Here is a 21,272-nt window from a genome sequence, read left to right as displayed (position 1 = left end):
GGCTCTACCCCGTCACACACAGAGCAGGGCCCGTGGGGGGCGGGAGGGGGGTTGGGGCGCCGCACCTTGTCACACACAGAGCAGGGCCGATCAGGGGGATTTGGTCGCTGCCCCCTGTCACGCTGATCCCGGTGCCGGGAGGCCTCGCTGCTCCGCTGATCCCGGTGCTGGGAGGCCTCACGGCTCTGCTGATCTCAGTGCTGGGAGGCATATTACCCTTTTACTATATAGGATAGAAGCCTGATGCACGGGTGGGGGCCGGCTGGTTTGCCCTGAAGGGTGTCCTGGATCAGGGTGGGGGTCCCTACTGGGGTACCTGGCTAGCCTGGGTGAGGGGATGATGGCTGTTTGCAGCTGGTCACACACCCTTCAGGGTGGGGGTCCCCACTGGGGTGCCTGGCCAGCCTGGGTGAGGGACTGAGGGCCGTATTCAGGCTGGCGGGTGACTGAAGCTCCCAACCTGTCCTTTCTTCCTTTTTTTTTCATTCTGGGCCAGCTTTAGCTCTGAGGCTCAGCTCCAGCTATGAGACTTCCACTGCTGAAAGCAGGTTTCTGGCCTTTGTTTACCCTTCTGTATTTGAAACAATGTTGTGGTCCTGCTGGCTGAAGCCCGGGGTTTTGTTTAGCTTCTATTTTTGTAACATAGTTGCTTAGAGTTGCAGCTGAGAGGCCGGCAAGGCAGGCGGGGAAGCTTGGCTTCCTCCGTCACTAAAGCAAGCAAGCCTCATGTTAGCTTCCAGTTGCCTGACTGCTGGCCGTCATCTTGGCTCTCAGTTAATTTGCATATTGCCCTGATTAGCCAATGGGAAGGGTAGCGGTCGTACACTAATTACCATGTTTCTCTTTTATTAGATAGGATATTGATTTTTTTACAGCGAGGAAGAGAGGGGGATAGAGTTAGAAACATCGATGAGAGAGAAACATTGATCAGCTGCCTCCTGCACATTCCCTACTGGGGATGTGCCTGTAACCAAGGTACATGCCCCTGACTGGAATCTAACCTGGTACCCTTCAGTCTCCCCGCAGGCTGACGCTCTATCCACTGAGCCAAACTGATTAGAGCCAGTGAACTCCATTTTAAATGAATGTTTACTCTGGAGTTTAAGGCATTAGTAATAAATATTTTTGATGGGACATACTATACAGATCATATACCTCATACTTCGGCCATGCTTAATAGTTTTATAAGAAAGCATTTCATCTTTTCTAATTTGTTAAAAATATGTGTAACCAAGTGGCCCGGGCTCCCACCACATCACACCCCTTTTGTTTTATTGAAGGGTAGTTCTCACAAATGAGGAATCATAAGTGCTGCCTAATGTGTCTGAGTAGCGAGAGATTATTCCAGCGTTTGCATGTTAGGTGCTCCTTCCCAAATAAGTTACCAACAAAGGAAGTAGGTTTCTTGTTGGCATGTGTTTGATACTGATTTTCAAGGTCTGTCAGCATTCCCTGCTGTCAGGTAGAGGTCCCGATCTAAATGATGAACTGATTGCTGGAGCTAACCTTGCACTTTTGCTGATAGTCTTAAAAGGCAATAAAAGCAAATTAAGGATAACAAATAGTTTTAATTTCACTATAGTCTTGGTCCTCTATCTTACCTAGTTGGTCCAAAGATCTCTTGTACCAAAAGATCTTTGTGGCTTCGAATGCAAATAGTCACTGGACTTAAGATGTAAGTTTACCCTCACTGACAGCAACTAGCTGTAATGAAACATCAAATGAGGTTTGGAGAACCTAGATTCCCTAAAATTTATCATCTAACGACAACTCTTATTTCTTCAAATGATGTGACTGTCAAGTTAATAGGAGGCTTCAATTTACAAATCGTTTAAAAAAATCAAGAAGTGTGGAATTACTGCCAAAAACAGAAATTTAATTTTTCCCCTAATCTGTTCTTCAATGTTGGTGGCTAGTAATTTTAAAATACAGTAGGTCCTTGGGTTACGTCGGAGATCCGTTCTTACGGCGTGACGTAAGGCGATTTTCGCCATAAGTCAGACTCACCTCCGTAAGCACCTATGTCACTCACATGGAGCACATACACAGCAGTAATGAAGAGAAACAGTAAAAAAAATTTAAAAGAAAGATAACAATTCCTGACCTTTACTTGTGGTAAATAAATAAGAAACATAAAGCACATATGTACATACGTCGAAATGATGGAACTTTTTTTTTTTTTAATAAATGGGAGATGGTGACGAAACGATGTATGTCGAGTCCGATGTAACCCGAGGACTATCTGTAGTCGTAACTGTACTGGAATTTTAAAACATGGCATCTGTTTTCCCCCTCCTGTGGGATGACTTAGAGGATGTAGAGGGAGCCCACACTCTTCCAGGGCACAAGTACCACATAGCACCCAGCAGGGCCTGTGGCTCACTGAGACGTCAGCATTACAAGCTGTCGTGCAGGCAGCACATGTTCGTTACTCAGCGAGAAAAAGGTGGTTAGTTCTGGGTCATAGGAATGTGGCCATTTTGTTAATACAACTTAGTGTGTTTTTTAAGAAGGCAGTTTATTCTAGAAAGTTTAGAGCAGTGGTTCTCAACCTTCCTAATGCTGCGACCCTTTAATACAGTTCCTCATGTTGTGGTGACCCCCAACCATAAAATTATTTTCGTTGCTGCTTCATAACTATAATTTTGCTACTGTTATGAATTGTCATGTAAATATCTGATATGCAGGATGTATTTTCATTGTTACAAATTGAACATAATTAAAGCATAGTGATTAATCACAAAAACAATATGTAATTATATATGTGTTTTCCGATGGTCTTAGGCAACCCCTGTAAAAGGGTCGTTCGACCCCCAAAGGGGTTGTGACCCACAGGTTGAGAACTGCTGGTTTAGAGGCTACAGGGAAGGAGAAATGAGAAACATCATTCAGAGAGATCTTCATTTTTATTGGTTTTAAGTGATATATCTTTAAATGGTACAATTCACATATATTTAGTTATGCAGTCATCACCACAATCAACTTTTGAACATTGTCATCACCTCCCCAAAAAACCACAAACCCATTAGCATCCCCTCCATCTACCCATAGGCAACCATTACTACACTTCTGTCTCTGGAGATTTCATATAAATGGTATCGTGCAATAGTTGGTATTTTTTTTTGTCTGGCTACTTTCATTTAGCATAAATGATTTCAAGATACATGCATATTATTGTATATGTCAGTACTTCATTTCTTTTTATGGTATCACATTTTGTTCATCAATCGATGGACAGTTGTGTTTCTACTTTTGTACTATCATGAATACTGCTGCTATGAGTATTTGTGGGCCAGTTTTAAAATGTAATTTCAAAAAATATGAATAAAAGCATAATGTATTCATATTTTATAACACACTTTTTCATTTACATATCAACCTTTTAAAATACATTTTTATTGATTTCAGAGAGGAAGGGAGAGGGGGAGATAGAAACATCAATGACGAGAGAGAATCATGGGTCAGCTGCCTCCTGCATGCGCCCTACTGGGGATCGAGCCCCCAACCCGGGCATGTGCTCTGACCAGGAATTGAACCGTGATGGTTCACAGGCCAATGCTACATATCAACTTTTATAAAAAAATTAAGCCAGGATTATTTTTTTCCAAGGCAGCATAGTATTTTTTTGTACAGAGGTAAAATATTCTGTGTAACCAGTTATATATTGTTAGATAATTAGGTTGTTTCCAGTATTTCCCTATTAAAATTACATTGATCATCCTTGAGACTATAAATCATGATTAGTTGCTGCCCTTATTTAACTTAAACATCTTTTATAATAACTGTTCAAAACTGATTAGTTGCTAATAATAAAAGTATTTGGCATTGAGAGCCTTCAAACTGTTTTTATTTTTTTTTTCTCTCAAAGCCTAAATAACATTGAAAGTGTGGTCCTAAGTTGGATGACTTAAAAAGCACTGTATTCTCAATCTGACAAAATTGGTAATTTCTACGGTGCTACTTGAGAAGCATACTTCTTATGTTTGTATTAAAAAAAAAATTAGTAGAAGCTTATTGTTATAAAAATTAGATTTCCCTTGGGAGTTACTGGTTTCCTAGTTTGAAGCTGAAAATGAGGATAGAAGTGAAAGAGAATCAGATAATGAAAAGAAGTTAGAAAGTGTTGACCATTAAAGCAGAGACTATCTACTAGCTGTCCAAAGGCCAAGTTCAGCCCATGGGTGTTTTATTTGGTATACATAATATTTTTAAATCTGAACTAACGCTTAAAGACCAACATCAAAGACATTTTAAAAACATTAAAATCCTGGTGGCCTTGGGATTATATATATTACATTATGGCAATAATTAATAAGAGCTAAGTCACAACTGTTGTCTCTAGCCAGAACATGCACTTTCTACTTTTACCATAGCCTCCATCACTTGTAATATTCCCCAAAATGAGACAGAACGTGAGTTGCCATTTATCATTGTTGTATACTATTGTTGTTCCTCATAGTAGAGAAATGTCTTTGTTTCTACCTATATCATAGAGGAAAAAATTAAAGGTAGTCTTAAGAGGTTCTCTCTAAGCAAAAAAAAAAAAAAAAAAAAAGGAGAGAGCATATTTCTTTGGATACATGAAGAAATTCCTAAGTGTTTGCTTTGGATCTTTCACTCACACACATTATTGGTCTGGACCTGTTAGGCAGGCATTTAAGTTAACAATTTCTCCCTTAAAGAGAAGAGAGAGAGGTTGGAAGGAACGGAGATTCCTGATGCTTGTTCTTTCAACTTTGACCTTAGACTGAAATTTTGTTTTGCTTTTCTCTTTGTATTCTCATTTTTTCTTTTCACTTGTATTACTTCTAAATGAAAGCATATAAAGGAAATCAAAGGGGGAAAGGTGTTAGCAAGGCTGATTAGGGTTTTTAAATAGCCTTTTATGTCATTAATGTAAGTTCTTGGGTTGTAATTTTCTTATAGGCTTGTAATGTCACTTTCTGTGTTTCAGACGTTATGAAGAGGATATGTACTGGAGAAGAATGGAGGAAGAACAACATCATTGGGATGATCGCCGCCGAATGCCTGATGGTGGCTATCCTCATGGTCCCCCAGGTCCGCTAGGCCTTCTCGGAGTCCGACCAGGCATGCCTCCTCAGCCACAGGGGCCAGCAGTGAGTGTCCCCTTCATTTATGTGGGGTGAAAACATAGGACTAGTTCAGCATGGGAGGATAACAGTTTTGGGGAGCCAGTTCTTAGACTTAATAATCTCGTAATCACAATGTAAATTCATCTGATTTAGAATCCTCCCCCCTCCCCCTTATTACAGGTTCTTAGTACCTGTCTTTATGTATAAGGAACTTCATAGAATTTCTGAGTCGTTTCTTTCAACGTAAGCTAAATGGGAGTAGAGCTTCTTTGCCAATAGAAAAGATTGTCTTGCCTTTGTTGTTTAGATGTGATCAGCAGGAACTGATTATCTCTCCCTTTCCAGTGGTTTAGAATATTTTTTCTTTCAAATCCTGACCATCTAAAACCTACTACTACTTCTGAATTGAGTGCAGGATAAGGGGTAGTACATAACTAGTCCAAGATTAGCACTACAGTTGATGAATTAGGAAAATTAGAGGAAAGATCTGCATCTCAGAGCGTGTGTTCTGTGGAATCTGGCTAAAAGAAGAGACATGGTGGGGGAGACGGGTGGGGGGCTGGAAATTTCATAGAAGTGTTCAGACTACAGAAAACAAGAGGGTCTTTTTGCTTGTTTTTTTTTTTTTCTGGAGAGCACTTGGAAGAAAACAGCAAATTTCTCCTTTTTAACCTTTTTCATTTGTCTTTACACAGAATAAGCAGCAGTAAAACATTTATTAAAAGCAAAAGAATTCTGAATCACTGGTTTTTAAAGTTGAGTAAAAAAGTATCGTAACTTGCCCTAGCCAGTTTGCCTCAGTGGATGGAGCATCAGCCTGTGGACTGAAGGGTCCCAGGTTCGATTCTGGCCAAGGGCACATGCCTGGGTTACAGACTCGATCCCCAGTGGGGGGCGTGCAGGAGGCAGTCGATCAATGCTTCTCTCTCATCATTGATGTTTCTATCTCTCTATCCCTCTCCCTTCCTCTCTAAAATCAATAAAAATATATATAAAAAAGCATTGTAACTTGAGATGGCATGTATTATAATTTTGTTTTGAGGCCATGTATATACTTACATATTCTAGGTAGTATAACTTTCCATAGTTTGCATTTTTGTTTTTACTGAAGTAGAAAAAAGAAGATAGTTTTAAATGGACATTTTGCATAATCGACTTTGTTATTGAAAGGATATGATGAAAATACGTGTATTTTAACAATAATAATTTACTTTTGCTCAGGAAACATTTTTTTAAATGAAGTATTTTTTTTTTTCTGTAGCCTTTACGACGTCCTGACTCATCTGATGACCGTTATGTAATGACAAAACATGCAACCATTTACCCAACTGAAGAGGAATTACAGGCAGTTCAGAAAATTGTTTCTATCACTGAACGTGCTTTAAAACTTGTTTCAGACAGTTTGTCTGAACATGAGAAGAGCAAGAACAAGGAAGGAGATGATAAGAAAGAGGGAGGTAAAGACAGGTATGTCTTCAGAGTTATCTACTTTGTATGTTTTTGCTTTTCCTTTCATGGACTTACACTTGAAATAAAAGTTATAAAGACTGAAAACTCTGGTGTGGATCTACATGCTTATCATGCTTGTGTTAGATGCCTAGTGTAGTCACCTCTTTTTTGCCAAAACGAGAAATACACGATTCCCTACAATCTCCAGCCTTCTAAATTTACACGTTTTGTTTAAATTTATATAAAACTATTCTGAGTTTGTGTTCAAAGCTGCCTTTGTAGTTTTCTAATTACATTCATATGCTGTTAGTTTTTATTTACTTACTAGAGGCCCGGTGCATGAAATTTGTGCACTTGGGGGGGGGCGTCCCTCAGCCCAGCCTGCACCCTCTTGCAGTCCGGGAGCCCTCAGGGGATGTCTGACTGATGGGGAGAGGCCTAAGCTGGCAGTAGAACATCCTTAGTGCTGCCATGGAGGCGGGAGAGGCTCCTGCCACCGCCACTGTGCTTGCCAGCCATGAGACCGGCTCAGGGCTTCTGGCTGAGCAGTGCTCCCCCTGTGGGAGCACACTGACTACCAGGGAGCAGCTCCTGCATTGACTGTCTGCCCCCTGGTGGTCAGTGCATGTCATAGCATCCAGTTGTTCTGCTGGTCAGTTTATTTGCATATTAGCCTTTTGTTATATAGGATTGCATCTGTCCTACATTGTATCTGTTTTATCAACTTTTTTCCTTAGTGCATTGACCATAAAGCCTGAATAAACCCAAGCTTTTGCAACATCTTTCAAGTTTTACATTATGATCTATTAACTTTTAATGTTCCCTTTATTTGGAAATATTTTTGTATGATATTAGAAATGACTCTTATCCTAATTTGTAAAATGTGACACAGAAGTGTTAATGTTCTTTGTTTTTCAGTTCTCCCTATGATAACTCTTCATTTATTTATATTTCTTATCTAGAAGAAAGGTACTTCTACAAATATTGAATGTGTTTATACTGTAGTTGATGGAAAATTTAATAGTATAGAAAGTTATTTAATTTACTCTGTGTGGTCAAAGACTATCATGGTTCTTGTTGAGAAGAGAAACATAATATAATTTGATTTTACTGCAGAGCTTTAAAAGGAGTTTTGCGAGTGGGAGTATTGGCAAAAGGATTACTTCTCCGAGGAGATAGAAATGTCAACCTTGTTTTGCTGTGCTCAGAGAAACCTTCAAAGACATTATTAACCCGTATTGCAGAAAACCTACCCAAACAGCTTGCTGTAAGTATTATGGAAATGTTCATTTTTACCCCTTGTCTGGTTCAAACGTTTTTGGCAGAACTAACTTACTATTTCAGCTTTAAACCTACGCCAGCCTTTAAGTTTTTGGTTTCACTTTCCATGTTGAATTTTATTCTTGGTTGTGCGAATTAGTAGGGCTATTTTCTACTTTGTCGTTTTAGGTTTTATAGTGCTTGTAACTGGCATGAAGCCATCTTAGGAATTTATTTTAAAATGTAAAATTGCATGTCCTATTTGTGTTTTTCTAAGATTTGAATCATCAGAGAGAAGGCAGTTGTACAGAACAGAAAGTGAATTCTTTTAAACAAAGGCTACGTCTTTTTAAAAATCATGAACCTCTTGGCTACTTACTTGAGTGCATGTTTTTAATAAAATATAATAAAGAAAATAAGCTTTCTGATTTGAATTTCCCTAGTTTATCGTAGTTATTTTAAGTTTTCTCCATATTATAACAGTAGGAATTCCTTCTCCAACGTCCATTTATTAAATCATGGCAATACACAATTAACAGAATATCCCCTTTTGGCTCTACAAAAGCAATTGTTTGAATTTTTTAAGATTTATACATTAGCTTGTTAGAATCTCAGGCTGAGATTTAAAATACAGATTCCTTAAATAATTTTATGTATAAAACTTATTTTAAAACCTTGCAATTTAATTAGGCATTCTAAATCCAAGGACTGACATTTTATTGATACAGTGGGGCCTTGACTTACGAGTGTCCCGACTAATGAGTTTTTCGAGATACAAGCCATCTCTCGGCCAATTTTTTGCTTTGAGTTGCGAGCTAAAATTCGGGTTACGAGCCAGCTTCAGATACCCCACTGCTAGTTGGCACAGCTAACGTCACAGTGAACGCCACAAAACCAGCCCAGTGTCACGTGTCTCACTTGTTCACTTTTTGATTTGATGTATGAGTAATTTGAGTTACAAGCTCCGTCACAGAATGAATTAAACTCGTAAGTCAGGGCCCCACTGTATTGTAATGAGTCAGAATAAGTAGTACCTGACCACAGCAGAGCAACTATAGCAAGGAATAATGAAGCACACGGTTGAGCTTCAGCTGTTGTCTGCTTTGTATTACCCTTGTTCCAGAGATGAAATTTCTTATTGTGGATGAGTCTTTAAGTATTAGGAGCCAGCAGAATTGGCAGTGCCTACTTTTTACCGATACTCGGTTGAGACTGCTGGAACAATGAGGAAAGCGAAGAAGAGGTTTGAGGTCCTTGAAAGAATCATGTAAATTTGCAGGAAACATCTTGATCCTAATTGTGGTGCTTAGTAAAACCACAAAGCAGGAAATGTTATATCTTAACTAATTAACAGTTAAATAATTAAGCAAAAAGCAGAATATTTTTTCCAAATCAGTCTGTACGTATTGTACAAGTGGATATGCAAGAGTAATAGAATTCTCCATCATCGTCATAGTTAACATTTATATAGCACTTACTATGTATATACCAGTCTGGTACTGCTTTAAGTGTTTATATAGTTAATTCATTTATTTCTCCAACAATCCTTTAAGATAGAATTATTTTTCCCATATTACAGAAGCAGGTATAAGGAAATTCAAACAATTCTAGAAGAAAGGTGGAGCAATAATTTAATGTTATTTTCATTTAATGCAAGGCTCCCCAAGGGGAGTAGTATATGATCTAGTCCTTATAAAATGGTTGTGGTAGTGAGAAAATGAAAGAGCCATGATGAAACTGCTTTGTCTGATAATGTCAAAGATCCAGCTAATTATTGTGCTCTTCATTACATAGGTTATAAGTCCTGAGAAGTATGACATAAAATGTGCTGTGTCTGAAGCGGCAATCATTTTGAATTCATGTGTGGAACCCAAAATGCAAGTCACTATCACCCTAACATCTCCAATTATTCGAGAAGAGAACATGAGGGAAGGAGGTTGGAAAGCCATTAAACATTCTATTTTTCTATTAACTTTTTTTTTTCATTTACCTACTCTGAGATGGCATTAAGCCCTAGAAGGCAACATGCTGGCATTACATATGAAGTTGATGGATTTGATTTAATGTAGCAGCCAGTTTTACTTAAGATCATTTTGCAGAAAGTAAATGTTCTTCTTAGTAATGTACTTTTATATAAAACACTCATGGTATTACTGATTTTCTCGATTTTTTTCTTTTCTTGCTAACCTCAGATTTCTGGAAAAAGAAGTTCAAAATTATTCTTACTGGCATAGTCGCAACACATAAAAAATTAAATGTTGCTTGTAAGGGGCCACAAATTTAACTTCTTTTAAGAAGTTCTTGTTCTTGCCTTGTCTTACAAAAAAGACAAGAGTTTTAGAAGTAAAATTGGTTAAACACTCATAACTTATATTTTTAGAGGCATTGTTATATATGTAATCATGGATTTGGCTTGTCCTGTGGTAAAAATATTTCTAGTTCTCTGAGGTTGTTCTTTGGTTTGGAGCACTTTCATAAATGCAGAGTATCCTATTGCATGTAGACATGGGCATTTGACCCCGCTATTATACTAGAGATACTGAAAAACAAATGGGGTAGGTGTAGTTAGTGAGTTCTAGTACAGTTCAGGATTTACTTTACAATTGTAGAATATGAAATCCTGCTGGTGCCAGCAATGTTGCTTTAGGGACTATTCTGTAACATTTTCAAAGCTTCAAAAGCTTAAGCCAAAAAGCATGGTCAGTGTCTGCCATATGTTGGTTCTGTTGTTTTATGGGTCAGATAAAATTTACTTTGTTTCCTTTCATGTTGTTGTTGATTATGGAGTTAAAGTCTACACTAGTATTTCTTTGTGATACATGTATAGGAGAAAAGAATACTATATATTGACTGTTAAAATTTTGTCTAAAATAGCATCAGTAGGCTCTCAATTACTGTCACTTTAAATTTGTTTTCTTACAGCAAAGCAATTTATTTAAGGCACTGGGCTTTTTACTACCCAGAAAAAGAACATTTCATTTAAAACTTAATTGGGAGACTTGTCTAATTTTGCATACTTTGTATATAGACCATATCAGGACTTGTATGTTCTATAAGCTTTGCATCTTAAAAATAAATGGATTTTGTATAAAGGGTCTTTTATATGAGCATGAATTTCCACTCAAGGTCTGTCTGTGGACATTACTGGAAACAGTTCCTGAGTCAAGCTGGTCAATTCATATGCAGCCTATGACTCTGAGGGCTCGGGGGAAAATCTTCTGATGTATTATGTTATAAATAAAGGTGCTATATTTAGGGTGAAATTATACTTGTATAGCCATTTAGCTTTATTTTAGAGCATATTTTGTTCAATTATATTTAGGCTGTTTAATTTGTGCAGTATCAAGTCATTTATGTTGCAAGAGTCTAAAGTCAAGGTATCATAGTTGTAGAATGTTTAATAACCTATCCCTTTTAAAGGAAACAAAATTATATTTTTGTCTGACCCAGACTTGATTTAGAATTATTGTTCTGAATTTCATAAATATTATATTGAGAGAAATGATCAGTCCAAAATTGAAAGATTTTACTTCAAGACACTGAGCTGAAAAGTTGGATGTACAAAAGTATAGAAACATTGATAGAATGTTCCTTGCTGCAGATTAGTGCAGTAAACCATTTCTTTAGCTTCATTATGAAGAGTGCTTCTTTTTTGCTGCAGAATAACGGTATGTATTCTCTCTCACTGCAGCTCCCAATGCTCTGTGTCTTAAAATCATGTAAAGCCTATAGCTTGCTTTGGGGAGTTAGTGCAGGGGTTAAGGAAGGCTTTGCCGGAAGAGTGATTGTAAATCACGAGACTTGAGACTTGCCCATAGTGTGGTAGCCTCTTCAATGCGTAATGATCCCATTTAATGCCAAAAATTATTTAAAGGAAATTATTAAATTGTCCAAATAACTGTTAAACGCATGATGGATCTATTTTACAGTACAGTGTTTGACAGTTAAATATTAAGTAAAAGTTTAATTGACTTGAGGCTTGAAATGTTCAAAATGCTCTAACCCTTGCTGCAGAGTGTTTTCTGCAGCAAGTCAAGTATTGTGTGTGTTTTTTTTCACCTGTAGCTTATCAGGCCCGGTCCAAAGCCTTCTAGCAGAGGGGATTGATTCCTGTCAGGGGTTGCTGCCAAGACATCGGAAGGATTTTTGACCAAGGTTTTCAAAAGCTCAGTGTCACACCTGCCATTTGATTAAGAAGAGATTTTGGATGCAGAGCCTGGCATTTATTGTCCTCTGTGTGGCTGTTCTGTTTTGTCTTTGTGTCTTCTAGAATTGAGCAGTGTTCACACTAGTTTTTAAATGGTTGGGTGGATTATATATTTTACATAACCATGTTAATTTAAATTAATATATTCCTATTAACTTTTAATCATAAAATAGTGTGGACACAGCATGTTTTCTAACTAGTGATTAACCCCTTAAATTTTATGAAATACATTCATGTAGGGTAAGAATTTTAAAAAAAATAACCCATTTTTGTTTTGTTTTAACTGGGTATTAGGCCACAAGTATGCTTTTAGTACAGTATATCTAAGGGGTTAATCCACTTGAAGTATAAAATGGGTGCAAAAATCCACACTCTAACAGAAACTTTCTAGCTCTTAATTTGTTTTTAAATTTGCAATAGGTGTCTTGGCATCTTTGAAATTGTATCAGTAATTAAAATTTTCAAAGTTTTTGAATGCTTGTATCCAAAAAGAAAATTTTTCTTACATATTAGAGGAAATTATAACATTAAGGATTAACATTAGAAATTTAGAAACATTTTTGGAAAGAGATTGCACACTGTCACCTATTTGCATTCTAGCTTTAGCAAATAATGTAAGTAATTAGGGACATGGGAAGAGGGTCTTCCAGCATGTTCTGTAACCCTGCTTTGAGGAGTGGGTGGATTTGTTCTTTTTCGATTCTTTTTTCCTTTCTTCTTTCCTTCCTGAGTTAGCCATGCTTTCCTGTGTTTCTTATCTCAGAATAGCCCATTTCTTATGTTCAGTATATTTCTTGATTCAGTAGTTGGTCTTGCAGGTTTTGAGATTGTTTATTAATTTTAAAAAGTAAATACTATTTTTGTCTTGATAGTTTCTTTTGAGTACCCAGATTCCTCTTAGTGTTCATTCTTAGGATATGACATAGTGTTCTTTGATTATCAGTAGATCTCCCTTCTAAACTGTCTTCTGAGAAATCTGTGCCATCTGATTACTTTAGGAGTAAGAACTAACAATAGGCAATATAATTCTTTATCACTTAAAATACGCTTTCTTATATGTTATCTACTCAAAATATGGACAAGTATCTCTTAAGACTTCTGAATGGTCATATAATATGCAATCAAGTAATTTGCCCAGAGTTGCAATGGTACTTTTAAAATAAAATCATCATTTATTTTATCACTGTTTCTTTTATCACATACTTCTTTTTCTCTCATCCATTTGGTATCCTCAGTGAGTTATTAGATTATATCCTAAATGCACCTTCTGGTGCTCTTTTACCAGACTTAAATTCAATAGATTATTTGCCTGGTATATAATTTCCCTATAATTTAGAAAACATTTATACTGTTAAAAATCATCAAGAGCTGTGAATTTGTTGGGCTTAATTGCTATTTACTTGTAAATAGTTTGATCAGCAAATTTACTGTTATATTTAAACACATTTTACAGATATGTTTAGGTGAATATAAAGCTGGCCCTCCAACTACTTTTGTGAATGTAAAGTTAACCTTTTGTCTTGGTTTGGGTTCAGATTTCCTTCTCAAGTTTTATGTAGCTCATTCATGTTTTAATATAATAATCTGATTAAAACCAAGTATTATAACCTCAGGCCTTACATGTTATCATCAAAGTGCTCTGCTTAGTCCATCTCTTCTGTTTCTATACTTACTCTATTTAACCATGCTAGTTTCTACTGCCATTTTCTCTGTTACCCATTGTTTCTCTCCAGTTATGCTTTGGAACACCTTTTGGGAACTTTGAATTTTTAAAAGGCATTCTGTATTCCTTACAACTAAAAATCTCCTTGTGGAAGAGAAAGTATTAAACTCTTAGAAATGCCAATTTTTGCCTCTTTATTTTTTTCTATGATCATTACTCTGTTGTCATTCCATATTTATCATTAATTCTTTGCTATATTAGCCCCAGAATAACCTATGACCATTTAAAATACTGAACAAACTCAGTAGTGTTTTGTATATTCTCATTTATTAAGGTGGATTTTTGTGTTCCCTCTTGTCTTGTCATCTTTGTGCTGGTGCACTGTGTCCAGTAATCCTTCCTTTTGATTTTATTTTGGTGGGTAGGGTTTATATTTGCAGAAATTATTATATTTCTAAATTAAGAGTTTAAGTCTCCGTTTGGTCGTCATGTTGGAATATGTAAATTTGTTGAAAATAATTCCCTGGGTACGTTAAACTGCTGATAGACTCTCAAATGGCTCGTGTGACACTGATGCTACTTTAAGGAAGTGTCTTGCTCACCTGGTCAAACACCCATTCCTCACTGCATTTTGCCAATTCAATCCATTTTAGATGTAACCTCGGGTATGGTGAAAGACCCACCGGACGTCTTGGACAGGCAAAAATGCCTTGACGCTCTGGCTGCTCTACGCCACGCTAAGTGGTTCCAGGTTCGGAACATCATTTTACTTTTTTATTGTAGCCTTATGAGAGAGTAGTTCAGTACAACATGTTTAACTGTGTTTAAACATTTTGAAAGATTGCCCAAGCAACACTATTTTAAATTAAATTTCAGAAAATATGTTGACATAGAAAGCTGGGTTTGAAGATCTGCATATTGCAGTTACTATTATTTCACAATGAACTTAGGTTTTGGGGGTATTTTGTAGTTTGGGTTATTTTATTTTTATTTTTAGTAGCTATATTTAAAGTTGACTTGTTTAGGAACATCACATGTTTGTGTATATATATTATGTTCCATAAGGCTGCAGATTAACTTTGCTTTACATAATGGAATATGTGTTTAAAGCTTTCTGTATAGTTTTAAGATCCCCTCTCTCCCCTCTTTCTCTAAGTTAATACGTGTAGGGAGTGAAAGGTGAGGAAGTAGCTGTTTGGTTTAGTGACTTTGCAGTCATGCAAAGGCACAGAAGGGAAACCAAACAGATTTCTTTAACCTTTCAGTCCCTAGACAAACTTTTTAGCTCTTTACTTTTTCTTTTATTTCTAATGTAGGCAGATTTTTTTTAAGTTTATTGATTTAAGTGATTACAGGTCAAGGTTCACAGGGTATCAAGAAATATTATTCTTGTATAATCTGTTTACTTTGACCTAAAATACCAGCTTTTAAATACTAACCCTGGCATAAAATACTGCTGTAAATGGCAGCTCATTGAATCCAATTTCAAGTGTGATTATTTTTGTTTCATTTTTATCTGAGCTTCCATTGAACAGCGGTATTTTAACTTTTTTTCATCAAGGGATAATTTCAGTATTTCTAAGATTAATTCAATTGGTTTTTGTGTTGCTCTCAAGGCTAGAGCTAATGGTCTACAGTCCTGTGTGATTATCATACGTATTCTTCGGGACCTTTGTCAGCGAGTTCCAACTTGGTCTGATTTTCCAAGCTGGGTAAGTAGTATGTAACTGTATGTCAAAAATGAACATTTAGGAAATACTTTTGCAGTGTTTACAGTCTCATACTTTATTTTCACTTCCTAAATATAGTTTCCTCTTCTGGTGAAAAAACCTGGAGATCTTAGGGTTTTTAATCTTCAATAAGAATTTAATATTTAAAAAACTATGCTTAAATATTTATTTCTTTTTTGCATTTTCCTTTTTCTGCTGGTCTCACAGTGACAGTAGTTATTAATTGGCTTTTATATAACAGCAGTAAAAAGACTAAAAATGAGCTGTTAATCTCCCTTTGCAGGGTTCTGTTGACATTTTCCTTTGAAATAATGGGTAAGGTTAGGAATTTTAAAAATTCAGATATATACATTATTAAGAAATCCTATAATAAAGAGATAATGTGCTAATTAGACCGGATGGCAGAATGACCTTCCAGGGTGACCTTCTGGAATGACCAATGGGCGGGGCTGCTGCGAGGGCCGAGCCCCTTGCACAAGCATCATGCATCGGGCCTCTAGTAATGTATGTAATGGTAGGAAAGTCATATAATGCAGAAAGGCACAAAATAGGAAGCGATTAAGGCAGGTTAAATCTTAACAGTTTGTTGTGATTTCTTCCAGGGATAAAGGGCATGCATATACATCACATACGTTTTTATTTTCATATATGTACAAGTATCTCTTTGATATGTGAACCTCTTAGGTTCCTGAGTAGAATAAATTGAGATAGAGAGGGATTCATTAAAAAATATAATTGAACCCTTTGATTCCACAGTTGGATTGGATTTGTGAGAGTTGAATAGCCAGGGTTACCTGAAGTCAGTCTCACAGGAGTGATCATAATATTAAGCATTTATTTGCAGCATGCTTAACAAAATACATCTTGAAGTTTTTGAGAAGGGCACCTCATTCTCTATGTTGACTACATGGTATTCCCTTTGTATGGCCATGCCATATTTTATTTAACTGGTATCTATTCAGTGGACATTTGGGTTTGTAGTGTTTTGCTATTAAATGCTCATTTTGTCAAAGTTTTGTAAGTACTATACACGTGATAAATTACTAGGGCTGGAATTCCAAGGTGAAAGGACATGTGCTAAAACTCCCGAAAGTGGTGGTTTCCTTCATACCCTCACTAACTGTGGGATGTTATCATACTTATCCTGTCTAATAATAGACAAACATGGTAATTGATCGTACCTTCGCTACGCCTCCCATGGGCTAATCAGCATGATATGCAAATTAACCACCAACAAAGATGGCGGCTAATTTGCATACTGCAGGCAAGGCGGGACAGCGTGAGTGCGAGCTGCCATCCAGGCCCCCGTGTGCGACCCCAGATGCCGCCTGCCTGCCGCCCGTGATCGGATCTGATCCCGGGTCGCAGGCCTGCCCCAGAAGCTCCAGAAGCCGCCTGCCTGCCGCCCATGATCGGATCTGATCCTGGGCTGCTGGCTGGCCCCAGAAGCCCCAGAAGCCACCTGATATGGCAGTAACTCTATTAGTAAGCACTCTGAAAGTCAGTGGCATAGATGCACCAATTAAAAGACAGATTATGAGGGTGAATCAAAAAACCCACTTTGAATATAAAGACACATATAGATTAAAAGTAAATGAATTAAGCTGCAGCCTGTTTTGCTCAGTGGATAGAGCATTAGCCCGTGGACTGAAGGGTCCCAGGTTCAATTCCCGTCAAGGGCATGTACATCAGTTGCTGGCTTGATCCTCAGTCCCTATCAGAGCATGTGCAGGAGGCAACCAATCAATGTGTCTCTCCCTTTCCCTTCACTCTCTCTAAAATTCAATGGAAAAATATCCTTGGGTGAAGATTAACAAAAACAAAGTAAATGAATTAAGTAACATTAAAGAGATTATAAGAAAAATATATCCCAAATTTTGTTAGTTGTATAATGGTTATGTTTAAATTATTAACACCTAAGAAATTGGGTGAAGGGTACATATAATATGCTGTAGTATTTTACAGTTTTTTTACATGTATGAGATTATTTCAAATTAAAATATTAAAAAATTAAAAATTAATAAAATATTAATTGAAATGTATCTGCATTACATGAAAAATCTCCTAATTGCTTCTAGCATATATTAATTGTGCTACAATTTACAAGGGCTCAATAAAAAAGGTACCTTAATTCTAAATGATATAACAGGAAATATATAATAGTGCAGTTATAAGCACTTATCTGAAAATAAAAATTTAAAGAAGTGAATTTAAAGAAGGGATTAGCCAAAGAACATATATGCACAACCCATGGACACAAACAACAGTATGAGGATGGCCAGAGAGAAGTGGGGGGGCAAGAGCTGGGTAGAGGGGGCAAAAGGGGGGCAATAGGGGCATCCTATATAATCCTATCTAATAATAGACAAACATGGTAATTAACCGTACCTCCGCTACACTTCCCATTGGCTAATCAGCAGGATATGCAAATTAACTGCCAACAAAGATGGCGGCTGGCAGCCACGCAGCTGCAGCGAAAATGAGGCTTGCTTGCTCCAGTGATGGAGGAAGCCAAGGTTCCCCGCCTGCCGCAGCCCAGCTCTGAGCTCCGGAAGCAACAATGTTTCAGTTATAGAAGCTAAAAAAACCCCATAAATCTGCTTTCAGCCAGCCACGGCCTCAGAGCTGGAGCCGGGCCTCAGAGCTGGAGCCGGCTCTCAGCTCCAGTGACAGCTATAGAAGGTAAATAAATCTCAGAATAAAAAAAAAAGGCTGGGAGCTTCAGTCGCCCGCCAGCCTGAAAACGGCCCTCAACCCTTCACCCAGGCTGGCCAGGCACCCAAGCGGGACCCCCACCCTGATCCAGATCACCCTTCAGGGCAAACCAGCTGGGCCCCACCCATGCACCAGGCCTCTATCCTATATAGTAAAAGGGTAATATGCAAACTGACCTCAACAGCAGAAAGACTGGGAATGACTGGTCACTATGACACACACTGACCACCAGGGGGCAGATGCTCAATGCAGAAGCTGCCCCTGGTGGGCAGTGCACTTCCATATGGGGAGTGCCACTCAGCCAGAAGCTGGCTCATGGCTGGCCAGCGCAGAGGTGGTGGCAGAAGCCTCTCCCACCTCCATGGCAGCACTCAGAATGTCCAACTAACGGTTTAGACCCGATCCCTTGGGGGCCTAAGCCTTTAGTCAGACATCCCCCAAGGGCTCCCTGGCTGCCAGAAGGATGTCTGACTGCAAGCTTAGGCCTGACCCACTGGGGAGTGGGCCTGAGTTGACAGGTGGACATCCCCCAAGGGGTCCTGGACTGCAAATGGGCGCAGGCCGGGCTGAGGCTCTCCCTCCCCCTCCCCCCCCCCCCCAGTGCACAAATTTTTGTGCACCGGGCCTCTAGTTAACAATATAATACGTAAAACACCATGTTTCCTTTTTTTAATGTCCATTTCTTTCAGTGATTGCTGGCATTTGTAATTATTTTTCTCTTTAACTGCCGTTTCCTTTGTTACTCATTTTCTTAATAATTTATATCCTTTTTTTAAGAAATTAGCTCCCATTTGTATTGGAAAATTACTTTCTCTGTCTTTTTATTTGCTTTTCAACTTCATGAAATTTTTGCTATATAAAATTTTTTTAAATTTTTACAAAGTCTGACTCCTTAATCTTTTATGACTTCTGGGTTTTATATTCTACTAATCAACTCCTCATGTAGTTTAGGTCATAAATTATTTCACACATGCTTTCTTCAGAACTTTTTTTTCCGATCAAATTTTATTTTCTACAAGTGTATGTGTATATATAAATACCTAGCAAAAGCTCCTAGAAGGATATATTCCAGTCTACTAGTTCTTGTCTCTGAGGAGTGGGATGAAGGGATGGTTAGAATAGAGAACTGTAATGTTTGGTTTTTACCAGGATAAATTATACATCTATTGCTTATAAAATTAAAAATTACAAATGGATTAAAGATGGATCCAGCTACATGTTTTACGAGACAATTGCCAATTATTTCAATATTATTTAGCAGTTTTAAAATAATGGTTACTGTTCTTTGAAATATCATCACTATCATAAACAAGTTGTTCTCATCCAGAGGCAGTTGCCCTCCAGGGGACATTTGGCAAATGTCTGGAGACATTGTCCAAACTGGTCCGCAGCAGCACTGAGGTTGAGAAACCCTGTCATAAACCAGCATTTCATTTGGTGGGCCTGTTTCTGCAGCTGTCTTTTCTTCCTCAGTTTGTCTTCTCTCATACTAAACTCTTAATTATTGAAGCTTCATAGTGTGTTCTGCAGTTCTGATGGTCCTCTTCATCACATTCCTCCCTCTCCATTCTCTAACCCCCATTGTAAACACCATCTTGCACAGAAGAATTTTTTGGCTCTCATATGTTTGTTTTTCCAAATGAACTTGACTTACCATTTTGTTAATTTTCTTCAAAGTTCTACTGATGTTTTTAAGTAGGACTGCATTGAATTAGTAGGTTAATTTGGGGAATATCACTTTTATAACATTAACTATTCTTAGCCAAGAATATGGGATATCCTACTTATTGAAATTAATTTTATGTACCTATTTAGATTTGAATAGGATCTTTGTGTTGTTTCTTTGTACCTAAGTATTTTATCAGTTTTTTTTCTCACATTGTCTTCTCTAGTATCTTTTGGATATTAATTTTGTAACCCACCACCTAACTGCATTCCTTTATTTGTAATAATTCTTTTCATATGATTCCCTTGTGATTTTCTAGTCTTAGAATCTTATGTAGGTCCTGGCCAGGTAGCTCAGTTGGTTAGAGTATCATCCCAAAAAGCCAAGGTTGTGGGTTTGATCTCTGGTCAGGCACATAAAAGAATCAGCCAATGATGCATAAATAACTGGGACAACAAATCCATACTTTCTCCCTCCCTCCCTCCCTTTCTGAAATCCATCAATAAATTTTTTTTAAAGGAATCATATGTAAAAGTGATATTTTGCTTTCTTTCTCTAACTTAATTGATTCATCTACAACAAATATGGAATAAAAGAAATAATACTTTCCTATGCATGTTATGTTCCTAATTGTATTGAAAATGCTTCTAGTGTGTTAATTGTATTTAGCATGATGCAGTCTTGAGATACTAGCTTTGTCATGTTAGAAGTATCAGTTTTTCCCTAGTTTGTTAAGTAATTTTGAATCAGGAATGGAAATTGAACTTTATTATATAAATTAGCAAGATTTGACATGAATGCATAGTTTTTTCTCCTTTAATCTGTTAGTATTACATATTATACAAATAGGTGTTCTCAATATTTAGCTACATTTGCATTCCAGAGTTGAGTCTTAAATAGTATATGACAGCCTTAATAAATTGTTAAGTTCTGTTTGCTGATGTCTATTTAGAAATTTTATAGTGACATAAAACAATGTCTATAGTTTTATGCTTGTCCTCTTGGTCAGATTTTGAATCAATAATGAACTAACTATAAAAATAATTTGGGTCCTGGCCGGCTAGCTCAGTTGGTAAGAGCATGGTCCCAATGCGCCAAGGTAGCAGGTTCGATCTCCAGTCAGGGCACATACAAGAAACAGCCAATATGCATAAATACGTGAAACAACAAATCGATGTTTTCTTTCTCCCTTCGTCTCTCTTAAAAAAACAGAACAAAAACAATTTGGAAGTTTTGTTCTCTAAATTCTGAAACTGTTTTAGTAGTATCACAACTATCTGTTTCTTTACAGTTTATAAAATTCACGTGACATCATCTGTTCCCAATCTTTTTAGGGTTAGTGTGTGTGTTTTTATTTCTTCTATTGTGATTAATCAATTTTTCTCTCTCCTGGAGTTAATTTTAGTAACTTACATTTTTCCTAGAAAAGTCAACCAATTCAGCCAGATAACTCAGATTTGTATATAGTAGAGTTTTGCTAACTTAGGAT

At 37.3% G+C, this 21,272-nt stretch overlaps 1 protein-coding gene across 1 annotated transcript in view; it reads left to right on the top strand.

The window, feature by feature from the left end:
- Positions 1-21,272, top strand: part of ZFR (zinc finger RNA binding protein) — a 71,123-nt gene that overhangs the window by 39,579 nt on the left and 10,272 nt on the right. The window contains exons 12-17 of the mRNA XM_081088877.1: positions 4,955-5,117; positions 6,355-6,560; positions 7,659-7,809; positions 9,597-9,738; positions 14,326-14,423; positions 15,289-15,384. Coding sequence (XP_080945003.1) covers positions 4,955-5,117; positions 6,355-6,560; positions 7,659-7,809; positions 9,597-9,738; positions 14,326-14,423; positions 15,289-15,384 — 856 coding nt within the window. The remainder of the gene's footprint in view (positions 1-4,954; positions 5,118-6,354; positions 6,561-7,658; positions 7,810-9,596; positions 9,739-14,325; positions 14,424-15,288; positions 15,385-21,272) is intronic.

Source organism: Myotis nattereri (genome assembly GCF_964212035.1).
Source record: "Myotis nattereri genome assembly, chromosome: 4".
NCBI classification, from domain to species: Eukaryota; Metazoa; Chordata; class Mammalia; order Chiroptera; family Vespertilionidae; genus Myotis; species Myotis nattereri.
Note: the sequence above shows the minus strand (reverse complement) of the source record. Positions and strands in the feature narration are given on the sequence as shown.